This window comes from Sphaerodactylus townsendi, linkage group LG01 (assembly GCF_021028975.2).
Source record: "Sphaerodactylus townsendi isolate TG3544 linkage group LG01, MPM_Stown_v2.3, whole genome shotgun sequence".
In the NCBI taxonomy this organism is placed as follows: domain Eukaryota; kingdom Metazoa; phylum Chordata; class Lepidosauria; order Squamata; family Sphaerodactylidae; genus Sphaerodactylus; species Sphaerodactylus townsendi.
The window spans coordinates 7,470,455-7,491,975 of record NC_059425.1 but is presented as its reverse complement, the minus strand read 5'-3'; the positions used below and the strand labels follow the sequence as shown (position 1 = coordinate 7,491,975).

The following is a 21,521-nucleotide window of genomic DNA, read 5'->3' as shown; positions in this document are numbered from 1 at the left end:
AGGTCTGGCAAGCCTCGGGGACGGAGTCCTTGAAATTAAAATATCTTCATTCTTCCTTGCTCTGGCTAACTCTGCCTTATCTTAGCAGAAGAATCTGGTTGGGACTATAGCCCCCACCAGGCCCTTTTGTCCCTCTGTTTTGCTTCTGTAGCATTTGAGGAGGCTAGAGCATGCTGGGATATGTAGTTTCCACAATGCGACAAACCGTTCAACGTATGTGTTTGACTAGAAAAAAATCAGCGTGTTGCACGTCAGACCGCATTAATACAATTTAATGAATATCATACAAATAAGCAATATTAACTCTCAGTTTGCATGACACAGTAATATATATATATATCAATGGGTATCAACTCAACCAATAATAAACTGCAGAGTCTCACAGTTCTGTCGGGTTGTCACTCTGCTCTGGCACTAATGGAAAGTACAGTCCCAAACCTCATAAGAGTCCTGTAAGTAACACCATAATTGTGGCGTAGGAGGTTAAGAGCTCGTGTATCTAATCTGGAGGAACCGGGTTTGATTCCCAGCTCTGCCACCTGGGGAATTCAGATTAGCCTGTACACTCCCACACACACCAGCTGGGTGACCTTGGGCTAGTCACAGCTTCTCAGAGCTCTCTCAGCCCCACCTACCTCACAGGGTGTTTGTTGTGAGGGGGGGAAGGGCAAGGAGATTGAAAGCCCCTTTGAGTCTCCTACAGGAGAGAAAGGGGGAATATAAATCCAAACTCTTCTTCTTATTATTCTTCTTATTCTTCCTTTTGCCTTGCAGACTCCCGCCGCCAAAGATCAAAAACACAGCAACAGAACGGGCTCGCATAACCTCCGTTTTCACAACTTCATCAGTGTGACGTCCTCTTTACCAGTGTAATTTCCTTTTTGCTGTGTAATGGATTGTATTGATACAATAGTCACAACATATCCATCCCCAAACTCAATATTCCAATCATGGACGTATCATGAAAACGGAGGTTCTGCGAGCCCGTTCTGTTGCTGTGTTTTTGATCTTTGACGGCGGGAATCTGCAAGGCAAACACAATTATGGTGTTACTTACAGGACTCTTATGAGGTTCGGGACTGTACTTTCCACATGTAGTTTCCACCCGGCACGCGGCCTCCTTTGGGTTGTCTCCCTCGCCTCTGCTGCTGACGGGTTGTCTTGTCTCCCCCGCTTCCCAGTGTTTCTTTTCCAAGTGCCTTCCATTAAAGAGAGCCTCCCAGATGACGGCAAGCAGCTGTTGAAACCCTGGGATACCAAAAAGGTGAGTAGAAGGCGGGGCTGGCGTTATTGAAGGGGGGCTCCTTAGATCAGGAAAACTGACTCCACCATTCAAAATGGTGCACAATAGTTACAGCAAAGATAGGGGAACTGGGTTATGACAGTGACTCCTTCAATATGCTAACCTTTGCTGAAACTTTTGACCTCATTAAAGAGAGGCTGTTAGCAATGGACTATCAACAACTACAGAGCTTGGCAAATAAATCCTGTTCGCCAACAAATATGTCAGTTCCTTTCACGCAGGGATACCCAGCCTATTATATTACAGCGCTCACAAATCCCATACACAGGAGAGCCTATATGCTGGCTAGATTTAACATCATGCCATCTCTGCTACATAGAGGAAGACTTGAAGGTCTTCCAAGCGATAAGAGGTTCTGTCCCTGTAGCATAGGACAGCTGGATTCCATCCCACACATTCTCCTGAACTGCTTATTATACCAAGAACTCCAATCCAGCCTGTTATCCCAAGCTATAGACCCTATGATTGATCATACTGAATCAGATAAAGTAGTTATGCTTTCAAATTGTCAGGATTTTCATTGTTGCCTTATAGTGGCAAAGTTTTTGTCAGAAGTTTGTAAACTGAATGTATGACAAACGCGAAAGTTTTTTACTATTCACTTTTTAACTGGAACTGTAATTTTATACTATCGTGTATATGCCAATAAAGGCTTATTGAAATTGAAATTGAGATCAGGAAAACTGTATTGCTGGAGGCAGCGGCATCCCTCTCTGGACGGAGTTATTCCCACAGGGTGTGTTTTCCCCTGCCTGCAGTGAGGAAACGAGAAACGGGGGTGGCTTATTTAATTTTGATGTCCTTCTTTCACAAAACAAAAAAATGGAACAAGATGAGGGGAAAACCTCAAAACCCAGTAACTAACGAGAACGGGGAAACGGATATGTAAAGTGGAAACAAAAACATAACGATGCTGATGTCGTATATGTAAAATAGAAATGTATCTGTGAAGTGAAAACAAAAATATAAAAAGATATCGTATCGTGTGTTTAATTTATATACTGCCCTCCCCCGAGAGGCTCAGGGTGGTGTACAACAAGAATAACAGTATCAGCAGTCGCAGCATAAACATCAGTTAGGCGTAGTCAATCAACAACACATGAAATAAGCACAACATTATGAATAGCAAGACATCAGGGAAAAAATGTCAATAATATAATCAGCAATTAGCAATAATCATAACATTACATTACGTGTTATAAAAACATAAGCATACTATCATGAAATGGAAAACATCAATAAAACATAGCACATTAGCGTATAATGTAACAATGTGAACAACAAGGCAGCAACAATCACAACAATACACACAGCAAAGCAGGAGCAGCAGTGGCGTAGGAGGTTAAGAGCTTGCGTATCTAATCTGGAGGAACCGGGTTTGATTCCCAGCTCTGCCGCTTGAGCTGTGGAGGCTTATCTGGGGAATTCAGATTAGCCTGTGCACTCCCACACACGCCAGCTGGGTGACCTTGGGCTAGTCACAGCTTCTCGGAGCTCTCTCAGCCCCACCTACCTCACAGGGTGTTTGTTGTGAGGGGGGAAGGGCAAGGAGATTGTAAGGCGGTTTGAGTCTCCTACAGGAGAGAAAGGTGTGATAAAAATCTAAACTCCTCTTCTTCTTCTTCTTCTTCTTCTTCTTCTTCTTCTTCTTCTTCTTCTTCTTCTTCTTCTTCTTCTTCTTCTTCTTCTTCTTCTTCTTCTTCTTCTTCTTCTTCTTCTTCTTCTTCTTCTTCTTCTTCTTCTTCTTCTTCTTCAAAGAATATCAGTAGATGATGCATACCTGCATAATAATACCATCATTTAACAAAGAGATCAATCCTAACCTAACAAAACGGCCTAGTGGGAACTACACGTCCCAGGAGACCTTACGAGCCCTAGGGAAGTGTACTTCCCACCAGACCGTTTTTAGCCTGAAGGGAACAGGCTGCTTTTTCAAGTTGAACTAAGGTAAGGGGGGGAGATGGAGGGGGCAGGGCGCAGTGGAGGAGGGACACACAGAGTGCGCACCAGGCGCAATCTGGCCCAGCTCTGAGCCCATCTGTACCAGGAAATGTAGGGTGACTTATTCTTGGGTGTGTCTCGTAGCCTCCAGCAACCCTCGGACCAGTGCTGGCTGTGCTTCCTAGCCTCGCCAGCTACGGCGAGCTGTGACCTGGGCTTCGTACCCCTCCTGCTTGGCACTTGTTTTTAACAAATCTATTTTCTCTCTTCCGCAGCTCTCCTCATCGTCCGCCCGTCCAAGATCCTGCGAGGTTCCTGGGATCCAGTAAGTTGAGGTCGAAGGCACCAGCCTGGTGTAGTGGTTAAGAGCAGGTGGACTCTAATCCAGCAAACAGGGCTTGATTCCCCACTCCTCCATGTGAGCAGCGCACTGTTAATCGGTGAACCTTCTCTGAGTCGCCTCTCTATCTTGCAGTATCTTCCCGTCCCCGGACCAGCCTGCCAATCTGCCTCTGATCCCCACGGCCCTTAACACAGGGGGCTCCCTCCCGGACCTCACCAACCTGCACTTTCCGTCCCCGCCCACTTCTGGACGGGATCAGCGACTCTCAACCTGAGCGGCGGGAGCAGCACCGGCAACCTGGCCAGCACCATGACGCACCTGGGCATCAGCAGCAGTATGGGGCTCGGACATGGCTACCTTACTCTTCCGCCGGGTGAGCCTCGCCTGGGGCTGGCTGAAGCCCAGCCTGGGGAAGGCACAGGCCAACGTGGGGCTGAAGGACACAGCTGCATAGAACAGTAAAAGAGCAAGGCCCGCCCTCTAGGTGCCAGAGGCCCTGTCTGATTGGTGCTGGGATTCGCCATTGGGGAGGGAGGTGTTACGGATTGACCATTTGCCGCTGAGCTTTGTGGGTAGTAAGTTGGACACCTGATCCCAGTGCCTCCTCTGTGATCTTAAGGGTATTCTTGGGTTCCCGTGCAGTCAGTCCTTATCAGGAATAGGACAAGGTTTAAGACTTCTGTTTTGAGAGGGAGGAGCTACCTGGGTCCAAACTTCCCTTTCTACGTAAATTGAGTTCTTGTCACGCCTGCATTCCAGAAACCATGAGAAAAGAGCGACCCAACAATGACAAAAAAGCGACAACAGGTTATGAGCCCCTTGGGGATGGGGTGGTATACAACAGGTTATGAGCCCCTTAGGGATGGGGTGGCATACAAATCTTAAACAATAAATAAATAAATAAAATCTGCTCATCTATCAGGCAAACACATGCCATGAATGCCGGAGAGGGTTTGGTTTTTTTTTAAGGGGGTGGGGGTCATACACAAATGGTGATAGAGGCCAAAGGCCACACCAGAAGATAGCGGAGCAAAGAGCTGTCAAGTCACAGCCAACTTGTGGTGACTCCCACAGAATTTTCAAGGCCAGAGAGGCACAGAGGTGCTTCCAGCAATCCTGGACTTCTTCGGCGGTCTCCCATCCAAGGGCTAATCAGGACTGACCCTGCTTAGATCTGATGAGACTGGGCTAACCTGGGTCATCAGGGTCTAGGCACCCCAGAGGATGCTCCCAAAGTCTCCCAAATGAGAGAAAACACAGTCTAGACCCCCAGCGGTGGCCCCACTGTTGTTCTATTTTGTCCTGTCTGAAAAACTCTCTCTCATCCCATTGATCACCTGCTGGGCATCTCCTGCTAGTTGATGTGCTGCTTAGATTATTATTTTAAAGAACCGATCAACTGTAGTAGTAGTATAGTTTGTTGTAAGCCACAGGCCCTCACAGAGAGCCAGCGTAGCATAGTGGTTAAGAGCAGGTGGATTCTAATCTGGAGAACCGGGTTTGATTCCCCACTCCTCCACCTGAGTGGCGGAGGCTTATCTGGTGAACCAGATCTGTTTCCCCACGCCTGCATTCCTGCTGGGGGACCTTGGGCTAGTCACAGTTCTTCTGAACTCTCTCAGCCCCACCTGCCTCACAAGGTGTCTGTTGTGGGGAGAGGAAGGGAAAGGAGCTTGTAAGCCACCTTCGGGTCTCTTTACAGGAGGTGGAATATAAATTTAAAAAACAGTAACACAAAATACCGCAAAGCCATGCAATCCCCTACATACCCTGGCACAATAGCTCTATCAGCATACCACTGTAAAATAGTAACATTCAAACATCACAGGTTACATTTACAATTTAACTTTAAAATTTTGGCCCACAACTAGTTTCCTCAGAGTGGTTGCTAAGAAAATAAAAGCATCCTCAAAAGGGGCCTTGGGAAAAACGTCAGCCAATAAAAATCACAACTTCTACATTCAGATAAAATTTGGTTCAGATGTTTATCTCCAATAACATCATATAGGGGGCACCGTAAGACATAGTGGGCGCTAAATCTTCTGGCTGGCCAAGACCACAGGGGCAAAGATGCCGACCTCCTAGAACAGGGTGTCCAACCCCAAACTGCCATGCCAGCAGGGGCTGATGTGAATTGTAGTCCATGAACATCTGAAGCGCCAGAGTTGGACACCCCTGCCCTAGAAGCTTCTGGTATCTACCATGGAGCTATTCAGTGAGAAAGAATTGAAAGCGAAGGCTGAGTTGATCAGCTGAAAACACGGCCCTAATTGGGAATCGGTCTTTGAATTGAAACAATAATAATTTTGAAAACCACAGGGAGAAAGCGTTTGGAGAGGGGTTTTGCCCTTCCTGTGACACCGAAAGGAATTTCTCTTCCAAAGGAGGAAGCCGCGGCCCTTCTGGGCACACAATGATACAGGGGCCCTGCTGAGTTGTTTTGCTTGGCGTTGGGGGCCAATTCTCCACCTGGGGGGCTGTGGTGAGCCCCCTACGAGCTTAACAACACCATGGGAACTCAGCTTTTTACCAGCACATCTGGCTGAGGACGATCTTCAATCTCCTCCTGGCTTTTTGTTTGCCTCACAGGCAAATATGGCAGGTTTTGTTGAGCTGTTCCGCCACTAAGGTGTCCTATCCCTGGCCTAAAACCATTCTAGGCGAAATAATACCCTCCACTACACCTCTTTTCTCTCCCTTGTAGGGAATGTCTTCTACAGCAGTGGCGTAGGAGGTTAAGAGGAGGGAGCAGCAGTGGCATAGGAGGTTAAGAGCAGGTGCACTCTGATCTGGAGGAACCAGGTTTGATTCCCAGCTCTGCCGCTTGAGCTGTGGAGGCGCTTATCGGGAATTAGATTAGCCTGGCACTCCCACACACGCTGGGTGAGGGACCTTGGGCTAGTCACAGCTTCTCGGATGCCTATCAGCGCCACCTACCTCACAAGGAGTTTGCTGTGAAGGGGGAAGGGCAAGGAGATTGTAAGCCCCTTTGAGTCTCCTACAGGAGAGAAAGGGGGGATATAAATCCAAACTCTTCTTCTTCTTCTACAGTACAGGGCCTGCCGGTCCTGTATCCTTTAAAATTGTCGACAACTTTAAAATGGGAGTTGTGTTTCCAGGTTATGGTTGGGGATGCTCCTGATGCCAGATTGTGGCTGGCATCTTCAGAGGATCAGATCCTCTGAAGATGTTACAGATGCAGAGAATGCTGCTAGAACACGGCCATACAGCCCGGAAACCACACAGCACCCCAGTGATTCCGGCTGTGAAAGCCTTCAACAATACAACTCCAAAACCAATTTTTTTGTGGGGAGTTTGATCTGATGATATCTCCCGTGCTAGCGAAACAGATACGAATCTCAGCTTTTTTTTTTCCGTTTCCCAAAAACGTATCTCTTTTTTTAAAGAAGACAAAATTGTGAAGGTTTTGTAAGAACAAGGGTTTTTTTGTGTTGAAATAGCCGTGACTGAATTCGTTTTTATCCCACAGCGCACTTGAGGGGGCATCCCATTGGTCTGAGACAAGGTAAAAAGATGAAACGCGGTACGGTCAGTGATTCACAGAGCAAAACGCAGCCCGAGCAGGGCAAGATTGCAGTGCTGCTAGGCAAGGATTAAATAAAATCGAACAGCTCTACGCTTGGCAGAAGAATACGGCTCGGGTGCCAAGGGAATATTTGGGGAGAGGCTGTTCCACTGGTGGGGCACCGCTACTGAGAAAGCCGTGGGTTAGTTCCCATGGATCTGTTCTCTGTGTCCGCCCAATGTCTCTCCTTTTCCTCTTAGTGCAGTGGTTCCAACTTATTTGGCTCAATCACTCTTCCAGAAAAAAAAAATATTACTTAGCCCCCCCTGGAAATTAAGTTTTTTTAAAATTTTAATAGCAATTAAACAGAAAGATATATGTATTAATGTTTCTACCCAAATGCACCTTGTGTCCATCACTCACCCCTGGATCGCTGCAGCACCCACCAGGGGGCGGTGGCGCCCACTTTGGGAACCACTGGTTTAGTGCAACCTCCGTCTTCAGGTGTGTGACGCACCTCTTTGGTTCTACTGGGAAAGCCCTGCCGTGGGTGGGTCCCAATCCAACCGTCTGGCCCACAGGTTGCTGCCCGCCAATCTGTGTGGGGCATCTGCCGAAGACCCCTTACTATAAAACGAGCTGTAGAACAGTTGATAAACACAAAATCTGTCTGGCTGTACAATATGCCTAACTTTTAATAATTAAAAAAAAAAATCTATATCAAAAAACCAAATTCCAACAATAAAGAAAATTACACCACATGGTTAATGTAATACAAACAAGGGGATCCCAAAATGCGCACTCGGAACTTAAGTCTCGGTATATCGTTCTAATCTGGAGGGACTGGGTTTAATTCCCCCGCTCGTCCACTTGAGCTGTGGAGGCTTATCTGGGGAGTTCAGATTGGCCTGTGCGCTCCCACACCCGCCAGCTGGGTGACCTTGGGCTAGTCACAGTTCCTTTGAGCTCTCTCAGCCCCACCTACCTCACAAGGTGTTTATTGTGAAGTGGGAAGAGGAAGGAGACTATAAGCCTCTTGGAGTCTCCTACAGCAGAGAAAGGGGGGATATAAATCCAAACTCTTCTTCCTCTCTTCTATAAGGTGAAGCAAGCCTTTATTGGCATAGACAGCAGTACAACAATAATAAAAACAGATTAAAAAGCATATACAATACAGGATATACATGTTAGATCTAAGGGAATCTACTGGCGCTTAGTAATTTCCAGAGAAAGTTCACTATCAAACAGAGAGAAGGATCAGGGTTGTCCAACAAGTAGTGTAAATCTAATTAAATCGGGAGATCGGTAAATGTGGAAGGAGTGAGATTCACTTGGATCTGATTTCCTTGAATCTGAGACAGTGAAGTAATTGGTGGGCCAGAGATTCAACTGAGCCATCGTTACATGGCTCTTCTATAAGTGATATCCCTTGAGGGAAAATCAAAAAATAGCAGTAGGAAGGAGTCCCATTTTCAGATGTAATGCCTCTTCAGGCGATAAGCCACAATCAAACATCAGTTAATCCAAAAGCAGCTAGTGGTCGTTCACTGAAGTCATTGGGGATCCCAGCCTTTCGCGGTTTCTCGATTTTTTCAGGAGGACGCTTCACTCGGGAGAGCCTCCTTACCTGCTCGCCATGTGGGCCCACAAAGGTGGATCTTTCCATTCCATGTTTTACGCCCCACTTCCATTGTTTCCCCCCAGGCCGAGCCCCTCCGGCCGCTCTGGCGGGAAAGGCGACACCCGGGGGAAGGAGCATCCTGTGTCCAGGGGCGATGGCAGCCCGTGCGAGCGCGCCCACACGTGTGTTGTTTTTCACCTTTTCTTTTTGTCCCCACAGGCTGCTCACCAATGCAGAGCTCCCTCAGCAACTCCTGCATCCAGTCTGCCAGCAACCCCTTCTTGCCTGCAGGGGTTCAGTAACCCCTCGCCAAGCCCTCTCCCCAGCAGCTCTTCCTCCTCCATCCTCCTCCATGAGCAACCAATCCTCCCTCCTCCCTCAGCACCTCCCTCGCCTCCTCCCTCCTCAGCAACCCTCCCTCCCACCTCCCCTGAGCAGCCACACGCCTCTCGCAACCCCGGGCCAGTCCAGGCAGCCCGCTCGGCAGCCCTCCTCCTCCCGGGCTTCCTCCCCACTCTCGGGCTCCTACACTCCCCCCTAACTTCCGGCAGGGTCCGGGCCTTCAGCCCTCACCTCCCAATGGGTGGAGACTCGAGAAGGCAGCACCCAAAACAGTTTTCGCCAACTATGCCACCCACATTGTCCTCCATCACACTGCACGCATAAGTCAAGCAGATCGGGGTCTGCTCTCGGCTCCCCTTCTGCCGCCGTCTCTTTCGTAGGCTTCTTTCTTTCTTTCCTCGCTGTGTCTTGCTACCATGTCATCATCTCCCACTTGAGAGGGGAATCCCCACCCCCCCTTGCCACCTGGTTGTGTTTCTTTGGAGTGAGGCTGAGCTGCAACAGTTTCCTTTTCCAATGAGCTGTTGTGGCTGCAGTTTTGGGATTTTACCATCGCATAGGCTGATATCGTGTATCACAGAGAGAAGCGCTGTTCACTTTCACTGGACAGTGTGTAACAGACTTCCTCTGCATACACCTCGAAGATGCCAGCCACAGATGCAGGCAAAACGTTAGGAACCCGATCCTCCAGACCACGGCCACACACCCTGGAAAACCCACAACAACCAGTTGAGTTCGACCGTGAAAGCCTTCGACAATACATTAGCCTTTCCAAATGTTCCCCTTTCTTTCTTTCTTTCTTTCTTTCTTTCTTTCTTTCTTTCTTTCTTTCTTTCTTTCTTTCTTTCTTTTCTTTCTTTCTTTTCTATCTATCTATCTATCTATCTATATCTATCTATCTATCTATCTATCTATCTATCTATCTATCTATCTATCTATCTATCTATCTATCTATCTATCTATCTATCTATCTATCTATCTATCTATCTATCTATCTATCTATCTATCTATCTATCTATCTAATCAGATTTCTTAATCGCCCCTCCCAAATTGGCTCGGGCCGATTCGCAGTGGGAATAAATGCAACAAAAACTGAGTCGAAGGTGACAACCCATTATTGAAAATCGATGAACAGTGACTTAAGTCCACTTACTAAAATTTAAATAATTCAGTTAAATTGAAATCTAGTCAAAATTCCTGAATGCGGGAGAACAGCTTTGTTTTGTTTCAGGCCGCTGCTGAAGCCTCTTCCGTCTTGCGGCAGAGCGAAGGGCCGTCCGGTGGACAGTGGGAGGGTGACGGTCGTTCATTTCAGCGCACTCTAGAGCTCCTCACTGGCCTCTAATGCTATACTCTGTCTCAGAAAAAGGTGTCAGTATGGTCATTTGGAGATGCGTCGGTCGAGAAAATCGTACGCTTCCACCGTCCCAAACGAATATGAGAATTATGATTCGCTTGCCTTTGTCAAAGCCGTTATTTTGTGCATTATTGTCGTAGAAAGCTGTGTCATTAAACAGAATGCCAAAATGTATTTTAACTTTCAAAACAGGGCTAGGTAAGCACTAGGATCCAGGTGGCGCATACTAAGAACATAAGAACAAGCCAGCTGGATCAGACCAGAGTCCACCTAGTCCAGCTCTCTGCTACTCGCAGTGGCCCACCAGGTGCCTTTGGGAGCTCACATGCAGGATGTGAAAGCAATGGCCTTCTGCTGCTGCTGCTCCTGAGCACCTGGTCTGCTAAGGCATTTGCAATCTCAGATCTAAGAGGATCAAGGTTGGTAGCCGTAAATCGACTTCTCCATAAATCTGTCCAAGCCCCTTTTAAAGCTATCCAGGTGAGTGGCCATCACCACCTCCTGTGGCAGCATATTCCAAACACCAATCACACGTTGTGTGAAGAAGTGTTTCCTTTTATTAGTCCTAATTCTTCCCCCCAGCGTTTTCAATGAATGCCCCCTGGTTCTAGTATTGTGAGATACTAGAACAAAGAAGGTCCCGCCTATTGAGTTCTGTGGTGGAGGAATATACAACCCTACCAGCGTCTTTTTCTGAGACAGACTGTAGTTAAATAACCGCTGAATGGTTCGTTAACAGTGTTCCGGGGTGGGGTGGGGTGAGGTGGGGTGGAGGACAGCCGCATATAGCAGTGGAACAAGAGCCTTCAGGAACTGGCAGGGTTATTGGAGTGGATCCATTCTGCTGACGGCAAATCGTTCCCCTGGCGCAAGGCACCTTCGCATCACGCCAGAAGCTCAAAATCAAGGGAAACGTCTTTGCATAGGGACAGCTGCCACCATTAGCAAAATGGTTCCGTGGAATCCAACCCCGTTATGCCCCACCTCAGCCCCCAATTTGGGCCCCTTCCACTCATGCAGAATAATGCACTTTCAACGCGCTTCGCAGCTGCGCGGAATAGCAAAATCCACTTTCAAACAACTGTGAAAGTGGATTGAAAGTGCATTATTCTGCACGTGCGGGAGGGGCCCTACTTTACGAATCAGTTCCTGTTGTTCCTGTAGCTGCTTGCTGCCAGAGCGAATTAGGAACCGTTTCATTAAATGCGGAGTGGGTTCGAGAGACGAACGCTGTCCACTTCCTGAAGCTTTTCCTGGCCTTCTCATTTCCGCAGGATTCTGAATAAGCAACAGGAGACCCCCCCATTGATATACCCCAGTGGGAAGAACTCCCCAGCCCCAGTCTGAGGACTTCCGATCTCCAAAACTTGGTTCGGGAACATATTTCAGGCTTGGCCCCATTTCTCTCCTTTGCCCACCTTTCTTGTTGGTTTCCTCCCCCACTTCCTGGTTTTTGGATGGTGGTGGTTGCCGGGTGTGAATTTTGCCAGTCTGTGGTCATCTCTCAAATCGTGGAGTCCTTTCTGGTCCTAATTTCACATCTAGGTTTATACGCAAAGTGAAACCAGGGAGGCCGAGGTGGGGAGACGATAACACACCTTCAGGCTGTGCTTTTTAGGATGGACACGGTTGTGCCGGATCTGGACCAAATGCCATCCTTGGTCACTTAATAATGGAGTTATTTCTTTTATTGCAAGCAAAGGACATCAAAGAGCCAGCCTGGTGCCGTGGTTAAGAGCAGGAGCACTCTAATCTAGAGAACCGGGTTTGATTCCCCCCTGTGCCACTTGAGCTGTGGAGGCTTATCTGGAGAACCAGATTAGCTTGTGCACTCCCAACACATGCCAGCTGGGTGACCTTGGGCTAGTCACAGTTCTTCGTAGCTCTCTCAGCCCCACCCACCTCACAGGGTGTTTGTGGAAGGAGGGGAAGGGCAAGGAGATTGTAAGCCCCTTTGAGTCTCCTTACTGGAGAGAAAGCAGGGATATAAATCCAAACTCTTTTTCATTTTCTTGAGAGAGGCCTCAGGGTATAAACCTAAAAAACCTAAAAATATGAGGGACCAGAAAGCTCTGGATGGTCCCAGCTCACCATGTCAATTCTCACCTTCTCTGCACAGTAGCACACTTCATTTTTTGACCCTGGTGTAGTAGGTTAACCCCCAGCAGATTTGGATTCCCGTTGGGCGTCTGCGGGATTCACACCCCCTTGCCTCCCCCACTAAGCCGCTTTCTCGGGGATGATAAACGAGTCAAGGATGAAATATTTTTTGTCCCAGCAGTGTCCACTAGGTGGGGCTTTGGGCCTCTCTATCACAGGCCCTGCTTAGTGCTATACCCTGTCTCAGGTAAAGATGTTAGTACGGTCAGTTGAGGTGCAGCGGCTGAGAAAATTGCACGCTTCCGCATTAGTCCCAAGCCAATATGAGACTTATTCTTCATTTGTGTGCGCTGCCTTTGCTAAAAGAGCATTTAAGCCAAAATGTATTTTTACTTTCAGCCTGTCAAACGGACAGGGGTGAGCAGCCACCAGGATTCATTTTGCCCGCTGCCTTGGTCAAAACCATTATTGTGTGCATTGTTGTACATGGCACTTTGATACAAGAGCATTGATACAAGATGGTACTTCGATACAGGAGCACTGAACGACTATCATAAAACTTTCAAACAGATTGGAGCAGGGGTAGGGAACCTTTAACACTCAAAGAGCCATTTGGACCCGTTTTCCACGGGAAAAGAAAACACTTGGAGCCGCAAATAATTTTTGACATTTAAAATAAAGCTAACACTATATATATAGGGGGTTTTTTAACCTTTTACTCCGCTCATTCTGAGAAGCACATGGATGCGCCCGCCCTGCTGCCTGCAGGGCGGGCAAGGATGAAGCCGGCGGCTCGGCCTTGCCAGCCGCCGAGAAAGCACCCGCCCCGCTCCAACGGGGCGGGCGAGAGGGGAAGCCCGCGGCGCGGCGCGGCCGACCGTGGGCAGTTGGTGCGCCCGCCCTGCTGCCTGCAGGGCAGGCAAGGATGGGGCCGGTGGCTCGGCTCGTGGAGCCACAGTGCAAGGGCAGAAGAGCCGCATGCGGCTCTCGAGCCACAGGTTCCCTACCCCTGGATTGGAGGGAGCAGGGCTAGGTAGGTAGGCACTAGGACCCAGGCAGAGCATTTTCCAACAAAGAAAGTCTGGCACGTTGAGTTCTGTGGCGGAGGGATATACAATCCACTAACATCTTTTTGTGAGACAGAGTATAGCTGGAGTTTGGAGGTGGGGGGAGGGAAGCGTGCGAAGGTCTCCTCCTGGCCCAGTCCTCAGCCTTTCTAACCTGCCGCGCTTTCTCTCTCAGGGGGTGCCGTTGGACACCAGCAAGCTGCCCGCCGACCAGCGGCTCCCGCCGTACCCTTACAGCCAGCCCGGCATGGTTCTCCAGCAGAGCCAGAAGGCCCTCCAGCCCCAGCAAGCACAGAGCACGGCGGTTTCGCAAGCGGGGCGGCAGCTGCCGTCCTCCCTGCCCCTGCAGTCGCAGTGCTCGTACCCCTCGCATTACCAGTCCGGTTCGGTGCTGCAGCACCAGCTCAACCAGCCGCTGGGTGACTTCGGCCTGGGCAGCGTAAGTCTCGCTTTTGGGGAGAGGACGAGGAGACAAATGATGTGAAATTTATTTATTCATTCATTCATTCTTTAGACTTTTACACAACATGTAAACATAGTACGATCATTGCTTCCATTGGCTTCCAGTGGAGTTCCGGATCGTCTTCAAGGTGTTGGTGTTAACCTTTAAGGCCTTACGCGGCCTGGGACCATCATATCTTCGAGACCGCATCACCCCATATGTCCCTGCACGGCCTCTCCGCTCAACGGAGGCCAACTTACTGGTGGTCCCCGGCCCCTCGATGATACGGCTGGCCTCCACACGGGCCAGGACCTTCACGGCCCTGGCCCCAGCCTGGTGGAATGCTCTTCCAACAGCTGTCCGGGCCCTGCGGGATCTTACTGAATTCCACAGGGCCTGTAGGACAGAATTGTTCCACCGGGCCTTTGGAGGAACCAGCCGTTGATGGTGCCCCCCCTGGCCTCTTACATCTGTGCCTTCTGCCATCTTGGGGTTTATCATTCCTCCCTCCTGAAAGAGGATTTAAGAATGGAGCTTCCGGACGCCACTTCTGCTTATGGTAACTTTTTATTACGTTTAGTTTTATCTGTATCGCTGCTTTTAATGGTTTTAGTTGTTTTATTCTATATATACTGGTCTGTTGTACACCACCCAGAGCCCTTCGGGGATGGGGCGGTATAGAAATCAAAAGAATCAATCAATCAATCAATCAATCATAAGATGGCTAAAACCTTTAAAAGCAGCGATAGAAGCAATAAGAGCTGAGTATAATAGATATAATAAATACAAGTATAAATATAAGTGGCGTCCGCCAGCTCCATTTTCAAAGTCCTCTCCCCAAGAGGGAGGGACGGCGAGTCCCATTAGGTGACAAACGGCCCAGATGTAAGGGGCCAAAAAGGGGGGGGCACCATCAGCGGCCGGTTCCTCCGAAGGCCCGGCGGAACAGCTCCGTCTTACAGGCCCTGCGGAACTCACCAAGGTCCCGCAGGGCCCGGACAGCTGGAGGGAGAGTGTTCCACCAGGCCGGGGCCAGAGCCGTAAAGGCCCTGGCCCCGTGTGGAGGCCAGCCGCATCATTGAGGGGCCGGGAACCACCAGTAGATTGGCCTCAACTGATCGAAGAGGCCGTACAGGGACATACGGGGTGATGCGGTCTCGAAGATACGATGGTCCCAGGCCGCGTAAGGCCTTAAAGGTCAACACCAGCACCTTGAAGATGATCCGGAACTCTACTGGGAGCCAGTAGAAAGGCCTCCACCTGAGACCGAGGAGTTTCCCTGCCAGTCTGGACAGGCAGTTCTGACTTGGATGCACTGGTGATCTCGCCCAGTATAAGGCAGGGCGCGTTAAGTGGCAAAAAGTGTGGTTTCCGTGCCCTACGAGGAGCGGCTTGGGGAGCTGGGTATGTTTAGTCCGGAGAGGAGAAGATTAAGGGGTGACACGACAGCCATGAAATGCACAGATACAGGATGGATGACACCTGGCTCGACAACAGTACGCGCGAAAGGGATCTGGGAGTCTTAGTAGACCACAAACTGAACGTGAGTCAGCAGTGTGATGCGGCGGCCAAGAAAGCCAAGGCAGTTCTGGGTTGCATCAGTAACAAATACAGTGTCCGGATTGAGGGAAGTAGTTGTACCACTCTATTCTGCATTGGTCAGACACCTGGAATCCTGCAGCCAGATCTGGGCACCATAATTCAAGAAGGATATTGACAAGCTGGAATGAGTCCTGAGGAGGGCGACCAAAATGGTCAGAGGTCTAGATTCCATGCCCTAGGACAGTGATAGCGAACCTTTTTGAGACCGAGTGCCCAAATTGCAACCCAAAACCCACTTATTTATCACAAAGTGCCAACACGGCAATTTAACCTGAATACTGAGGTTTTAGTTTAGGGAAAACGGTTGGCTCCGAGGCGTGCATTACTCAGGAGTAAGCTTGGTGGTAGACGGTGGCTTTGCTTTGAAGCAACCGTTCAACTCTTCCAACGGGTGAATCATGATTCTAGGAGAGTTTACTCCATTGCCAGCAACCGAGCTTACTCCCAGGTAAAGGATTGTGCTTTAGTTCTTCGCATGAAAATCAGTGGGATTTAACAGCACTTAACAGGGTTACCTATTCTGCTTCCCCAAACTAAGTCTTAGTTTTAATGCTAATAATCGAGCCCAGTGGCCCAGGCCAGCCAAGATGTGTGTGTGGAGGGTGGGGGGCGACTCTGTTTTTGCGTGCCCACAGAGAGGGCTCCGAGTGCCACCTCTGGCACCCGTGCCATAGGTTCGCCACCACCGCCCTAGGAGGAGCGACTCAGGGAATTGGACATGTTTAGTTTGGAGAAGAGAAGGTCAAGGGGTGACCTGACAGCCAAGTTTCAATGTGCGAAGGGATGTCATGTTGAAGAAGGAGCAAGCTTGTTTTCTGCCATTCCAGAGACTAGGACACTTGAATGGCTTTGCTTATTTTATTTCTTGTTAAAAGCAAAAAATAAAAAACAGCAAGCCACTAAATCTCCCCTTTATTTAATACAGGGGTGTCCGACTCTGGCTCATGAGAATTGTAGTCCGTTAGCGATTGATTCAAGGTGCAGGGAAAGAGATTCTACCTGAACATTACACGGGAGGTTGGGGGAGCTTTGAATTGCAGGGCTGGATTGTCTTTTGTAGTTGTGGGTATTTATTTATTAATTTATTATTAAATTTACACCCCACCCAATCTCCAGCCAAATTCAGGCTCTGGGCAGCTTACAGTCAGAGGTTAAAACCAATGCAGCATCGACTACAATCTCAGTTAAACTGCTACCGTGTAAATAGCACTCTAAAACAGTTCTGCGTTGATTCTTAAGTACTAATTCAAACGTAGGTGGTTTCCAGTTAATAAATCCCGAGCCTAAAAGGAGCGAGTAGTGATGAAGGATCAGGCAAAGGAGCTTTTCTTACTGTCATTCTGGATCATTCGGGCTTACTCCTTTCGCTGGAAAAGCTCCTTAGGGGAATTCCTGTCTTAACTGAGACATACGGACCCCCCCTCTCCGCTGGCAAGATTTTCCTTACGCTCCTGGCACCTGAATGCCAAAGGACCTTGGGGTGCAAACAGTATGGGTCTCTCTGTGTGTGTGTCTTTCCTACCCATCCCCCTTCTTCCCGCCCCTCCCACTGGTGGAGTGGGGGGAGGGCTGGGAAGAAGAAAGAAATTTGGGAGGTTTTTAATGAGGGTTATTGCGGACATTGTTTTACTGATCGCTGCGTTTTAAACTGTTTTAATGTATTTAAGGGTTATTGCATATGCGATTTATGTTGTTCACTGCCCAGAGCCCTTTGGAGGTAGGGCGGTATAAAAAACCCAATAATAAATAAATAAATAAATAAATAAATTAAATAAATAGTTGTGATCGTCAGTGCCAAAAGCACCCAGCCACTCAATCTTTCTGTCCTTCCCCCACAGTTCGATCAATACGGCATGGTGGAGAACATGCCGGGGGGCTACGGATTCAACAACAGCGCCTTCCCGGAAGACCTGGGTGCCTTAAACTACCCTATGGGGGACAACATGGGGCTGTCAGGGGGCGGCGGCGGCGCACACGACCCCCATCTGCTCAACCGCCAGAACCTGAGCCACTGCAGCCGCCACGGCCCCATTCCCAACATTATCTTCACAGGTACTTGGGGCTGGGGGTCAAAGGAAGGGAGGGCTGGGCTTCTGCTGGGTGTCGATTTTGGGGCAGGAGGTCAAGTGTTGAATGGTTTTGCTTATTTTATTTCTTGTTAAAAGCAAAAAATAAAAACAGCAAGCCACTAAATCTCCCCTTTATTTAATACAGGGGTGTCCGACTCTGGCTCATGAGAATTGTAGTCCATTAGCCTCTGGAGGTTGATGGGAATTATAGTCCATGACCCCTCAGGCTGATGGGAATTGTAGTCCATGGACCTCTGGAGGCTGATGGGAATCGTAGTCCATGGACCCAGGGGCTGATGGGAATTGTAGTCCATGGACCTCTGGAGGCTGATGGGAATTGTAGTCCATGAACCTCTGGAGGCTGATGAGAATTGTAATCCATTAGCCTCTGGAGGCTGATGGGAATTATAGTCCATGACCCCTGAGGCTGATGGGAATTGTAGTCCATGAACCTCTGGAGGCTGATGAGAATTGTAATCCATTAGCCTCTGGAGGCTGATGGGAATTATAGTCCATGACCCCTCAGGCTGATGGGAATTGTAGTCCATGAACCTCTGAAGGCTGATGGGAATCGTAGTCCATGAACCCAGGAGCTGGTGGGAATTGTAGTCCATGAACCTCTGGAAGACCAGAGTTGGACACCCCTGCCTTAAAAGATGCCTGCCAATTCATCCCCCTTCAAAAACGCAGGCGAACTGTCAGGCCTTACCTCATCTCCTGACATCTTGCCCTCCCCCCACCTCTTCAGGGAGCCCCTTTCACAGTGCCAGAGCCATGGCAGAAAAGCATTTGTGACCCGTGCCGGGTAGCCGACTCCACCTGAATTTTAAAAACTGGGCTTTAAAGAACCTCAGCCAGCTAGTGTCCCATTTATTTCAGCATCCTGTTTCGCAGAGCGGCCAACCAGTTGCCCTGGAGAGGCAGGGAACAAGAGAAAAATAAGGCCAAGGTGGATGGTGCGAGAAAAGGGAAAACGTGTATTTTATCACTCAGCTAAAAACTCCCTGCACGATTGGATTCTTTAGGGAAATCTGTTACCGAAAGACGAACACATTCCCCCAAATAAGCCCGCTGGTGAAACGCATAGGGGAATTTTTAGCTGTTTAATAAAATAGACATTTTTCCTTTGCCGTCAGCATTATTTTTTTTCCCCTTGGTGACTAGTGGGCCTCTTTTGTTTTCTCTGAAGCCAACCAACAGGGCATACCGGCCACGATCTTTCCTGAACGTTGTCAACTGGCGCTGGTACCGTGTTTCCCCGAATATAAGACAGTGTCTTACATTAATTTTTGCTCCCAAAGATGTGCTATGTCTTATTTTCAAGGGATGTCTTATTTTTCTGTGTTCTGTTCGTCAGGCATGTTTCCAAACAAAAACTTTGCTACGTCTTACTTTTGGGGGATGCCTTCTATTTCGCACTCATCACAACCTCTACTACGTCTTATTTTCTGGGGATGTCTTATATTCGGGGAAACAGGGTATTGAGCCATTTGTGAGAGCTGGATGCAGAGAGTCCCTTTCTCGTCCGCAACTCTGTCATTTCCCCTTCCGAGCCATTTGTGCTCGTGTCCATTGCTGTGTCCACCGGGCAGAGCTCTGCAGTTTTCGTTACTGTGGAACTCATTGCCACTTCATAAAGGAGGTACTGTGTTCTTGGAGTACTGTGTTCAGTTCTGGTCGCCACATCTCAAAAAGGATGTCGAAGAGATAGAAAAAGTGCAGAGAAGGGCAACGAGGATAATTGAGGGACTGGAGCACCTTCCTTATGAGGAGAGGCTGCAGCGTTTGAAACTCTTCAGTTTGGAGAGGAGACATCTGAGGGGGGATAGGATTGAAGTCTATAAAATTATGCATGGGGTAGAAAATGTTGACCGAGATAAATTTTTCTCTCTTTCTCACAATACTAGAACCAGGGGGCATTCATGGAAAATGCTGGGGGGAAGAATTAGGACTAATAAAAGGAAACACTTCTTCACGCAACGTGTGATTGGTGTTTGGAATATGCTGCCACAGGAGGTGGTGATGGCCACTCACCTGGATAGCTTTAAAAGGAGCTTGGACAGATTTATGGAGGAGTAGTCGATCTATGGCTCCCAATCTTGATCCTCCTTGATCTGAGATTGCAAATGCCTTAGCAGACCAGGTGCTCGGGAGCAGCAGCAGCAGAAGGCCATTGCTTTCACATCCTGCATGTGAGCTCCCAAAGGCACCTGGTGGGCCACTGTGAGTAGCAGAATGCTGGACTAGATGGACTCTGGTCTGATCCAGCAGGCTAGTTCTTATGTTCTTAATGCAAGCAAGATCGACTGCTGCCCTTTTAGCACGCCAGGTTGACCGCTATCCTTTTCTCTGTCTCATCCAGAGGAATCCCCACCAGGCATCTCCAAGGAGATAGCCAACGTTCTGGCCGGCATGCCTGGTTTTGAAGTGGACTCCTCCCTGGGCTTGGACGAGGACCTGAAGATCGAGCCGCTGACATTGGACGGACTGAACATGCTGAACGACCCGTACACCCTTCTGACCGACCCGGCGGTTGAGGACTCCTTCCGCACTGACCGGCTTTAGTGGGGGGGAGGGGAGGAGGACACTTCCGAGAACGCCCGGCAAGGGCAGGCCGTCACAAGCCACAGAGAAACAAAAGGCCGGTCCCCGCTGCCGATGCTCCGGGCGTCGGTCGGGCAGGACATTTGGGGGAGCGGGCAGAGACTGTGCGCGCCTCCTCCCGTCACGGCGCCCTTTCTTAGAGATTATCTGTGGCTTCTAGCTCACGACGACTTGCTCCGGAATCAGGTTCCGCAAAGATCTCTTCTGCAGCACTGGATAGCAGAGGACCCGAGTGGCTGGGGAGATCGGTCCTGGAGCCCAAGAGGCTGCTGGGAAGGTTGCAAACGATGGCCTCGCAGTCCTGAGCAAGGGAGAAATTCTGGCAGTTAAAACCCTCCAAATTGTGCATTTTGGGTTGGGGGGACGGACAGACTGAGTCGAAGAGTAGCATTCTTGCCCCCCCCCCCCCCCCTGCACCAAGGGATATTTGTGTGTGTGTGTGAACCCGAGGCCAGTGTCTGCCCCCAGTCCTCACCAGTTCCAGCCATTTCTTTGCCCCCGGGTGTGCGCGTTACGTACACCTACACAACTAACTAACAACCTTTCGTCCTGAGTCGAGGGGAGGGGCGGCAGTCTTTGGGGAGGGGGGGGGGATTTCTTTTGCAAATTACGTTTTTTAAAATTCTGTACATAACTCTTCTATTCTGTCTCGCCTCTAATCCCCCCCCCTCCAGCTGCCATGTACAGGGGAGGGAAGTAGAGGGGGGGGCGTGTCTTGTAAAGCACTTGCAACTTTGCGTTCTTATTGTCCGGTGTCTGTACTTGAGTTGAGGGGGGGCCAGGGGAGGGCGGGGGCTGTGGGACGTGGCAGTTACCCCCCACACCCTCCTCCTCTCCCCCCGCTACGAATGAGAAATACCAGAGTGATTTTATTATTTTTTTTTAATATATTATATGTTAATTATAAGAAGCTTCTGCCTGTGTGTGTGCTTCATTGGGGTGAGCTGGGGGGGTGGGATTCTTTCTAACTGGGGGTTAGGACCAAAGTAATTGCACCAATGTGTACTTATACTCACAAAATGAGTAATATTTAAACCAATCATAAATCGGAATACGATTGTATCTTTGTTTTCCCGGTAACAGCTCAACATATTGTCAGTATGGTTCAGCAGGTAAGGGGCTTGGACAGATTGATGGGGGAGTAGTCGATCTATGGCTACCAATCTTGATCCTCTTTGATCTGAGATGGCAAAGGCCTTAGCAG

The 21,521-nt window shown here is 49.1% G+C and overlaps 1 protein-coding gene across 1 annotated transcript in view; it reads left to right on the top strand.

The window, feature by feature from the left end:
* The window catches only part of CRTC2 (CREB regulated transcription coactivator 2), a 58,469-nt gene extending 37,241 nt beyond the window's left edge, over positions 1-21,228 (top strand). The window contains 9 exon segments of the mRNA XM_048503392.1: positions 1,182-1,264; positions 3,520-3,569; positions 3,720-3,832; positions 3,835-3,955; positions 5,709-5,714; positions 8,956-9,388; positions 13,773-14,039; positions 17,483-17,696; positions 20,076-21,228. Coding sequence (XP_048359349.1) covers positions 1,182-1,264; positions 3,520-3,569; positions 3,720-3,832; positions 3,835-3,955; positions 5,709-5,714; positions 8,956-9,388; positions 13,773-14,039; positions 17,483-17,696; positions 20,076-20,278 — 1,490 coding nt within the window. The 3' untranslated portion in view covers positions 20,279-21,228.
* The last annotated feature ends 293 nt before the right edge of the window (positions 21,229-21,521 follow it).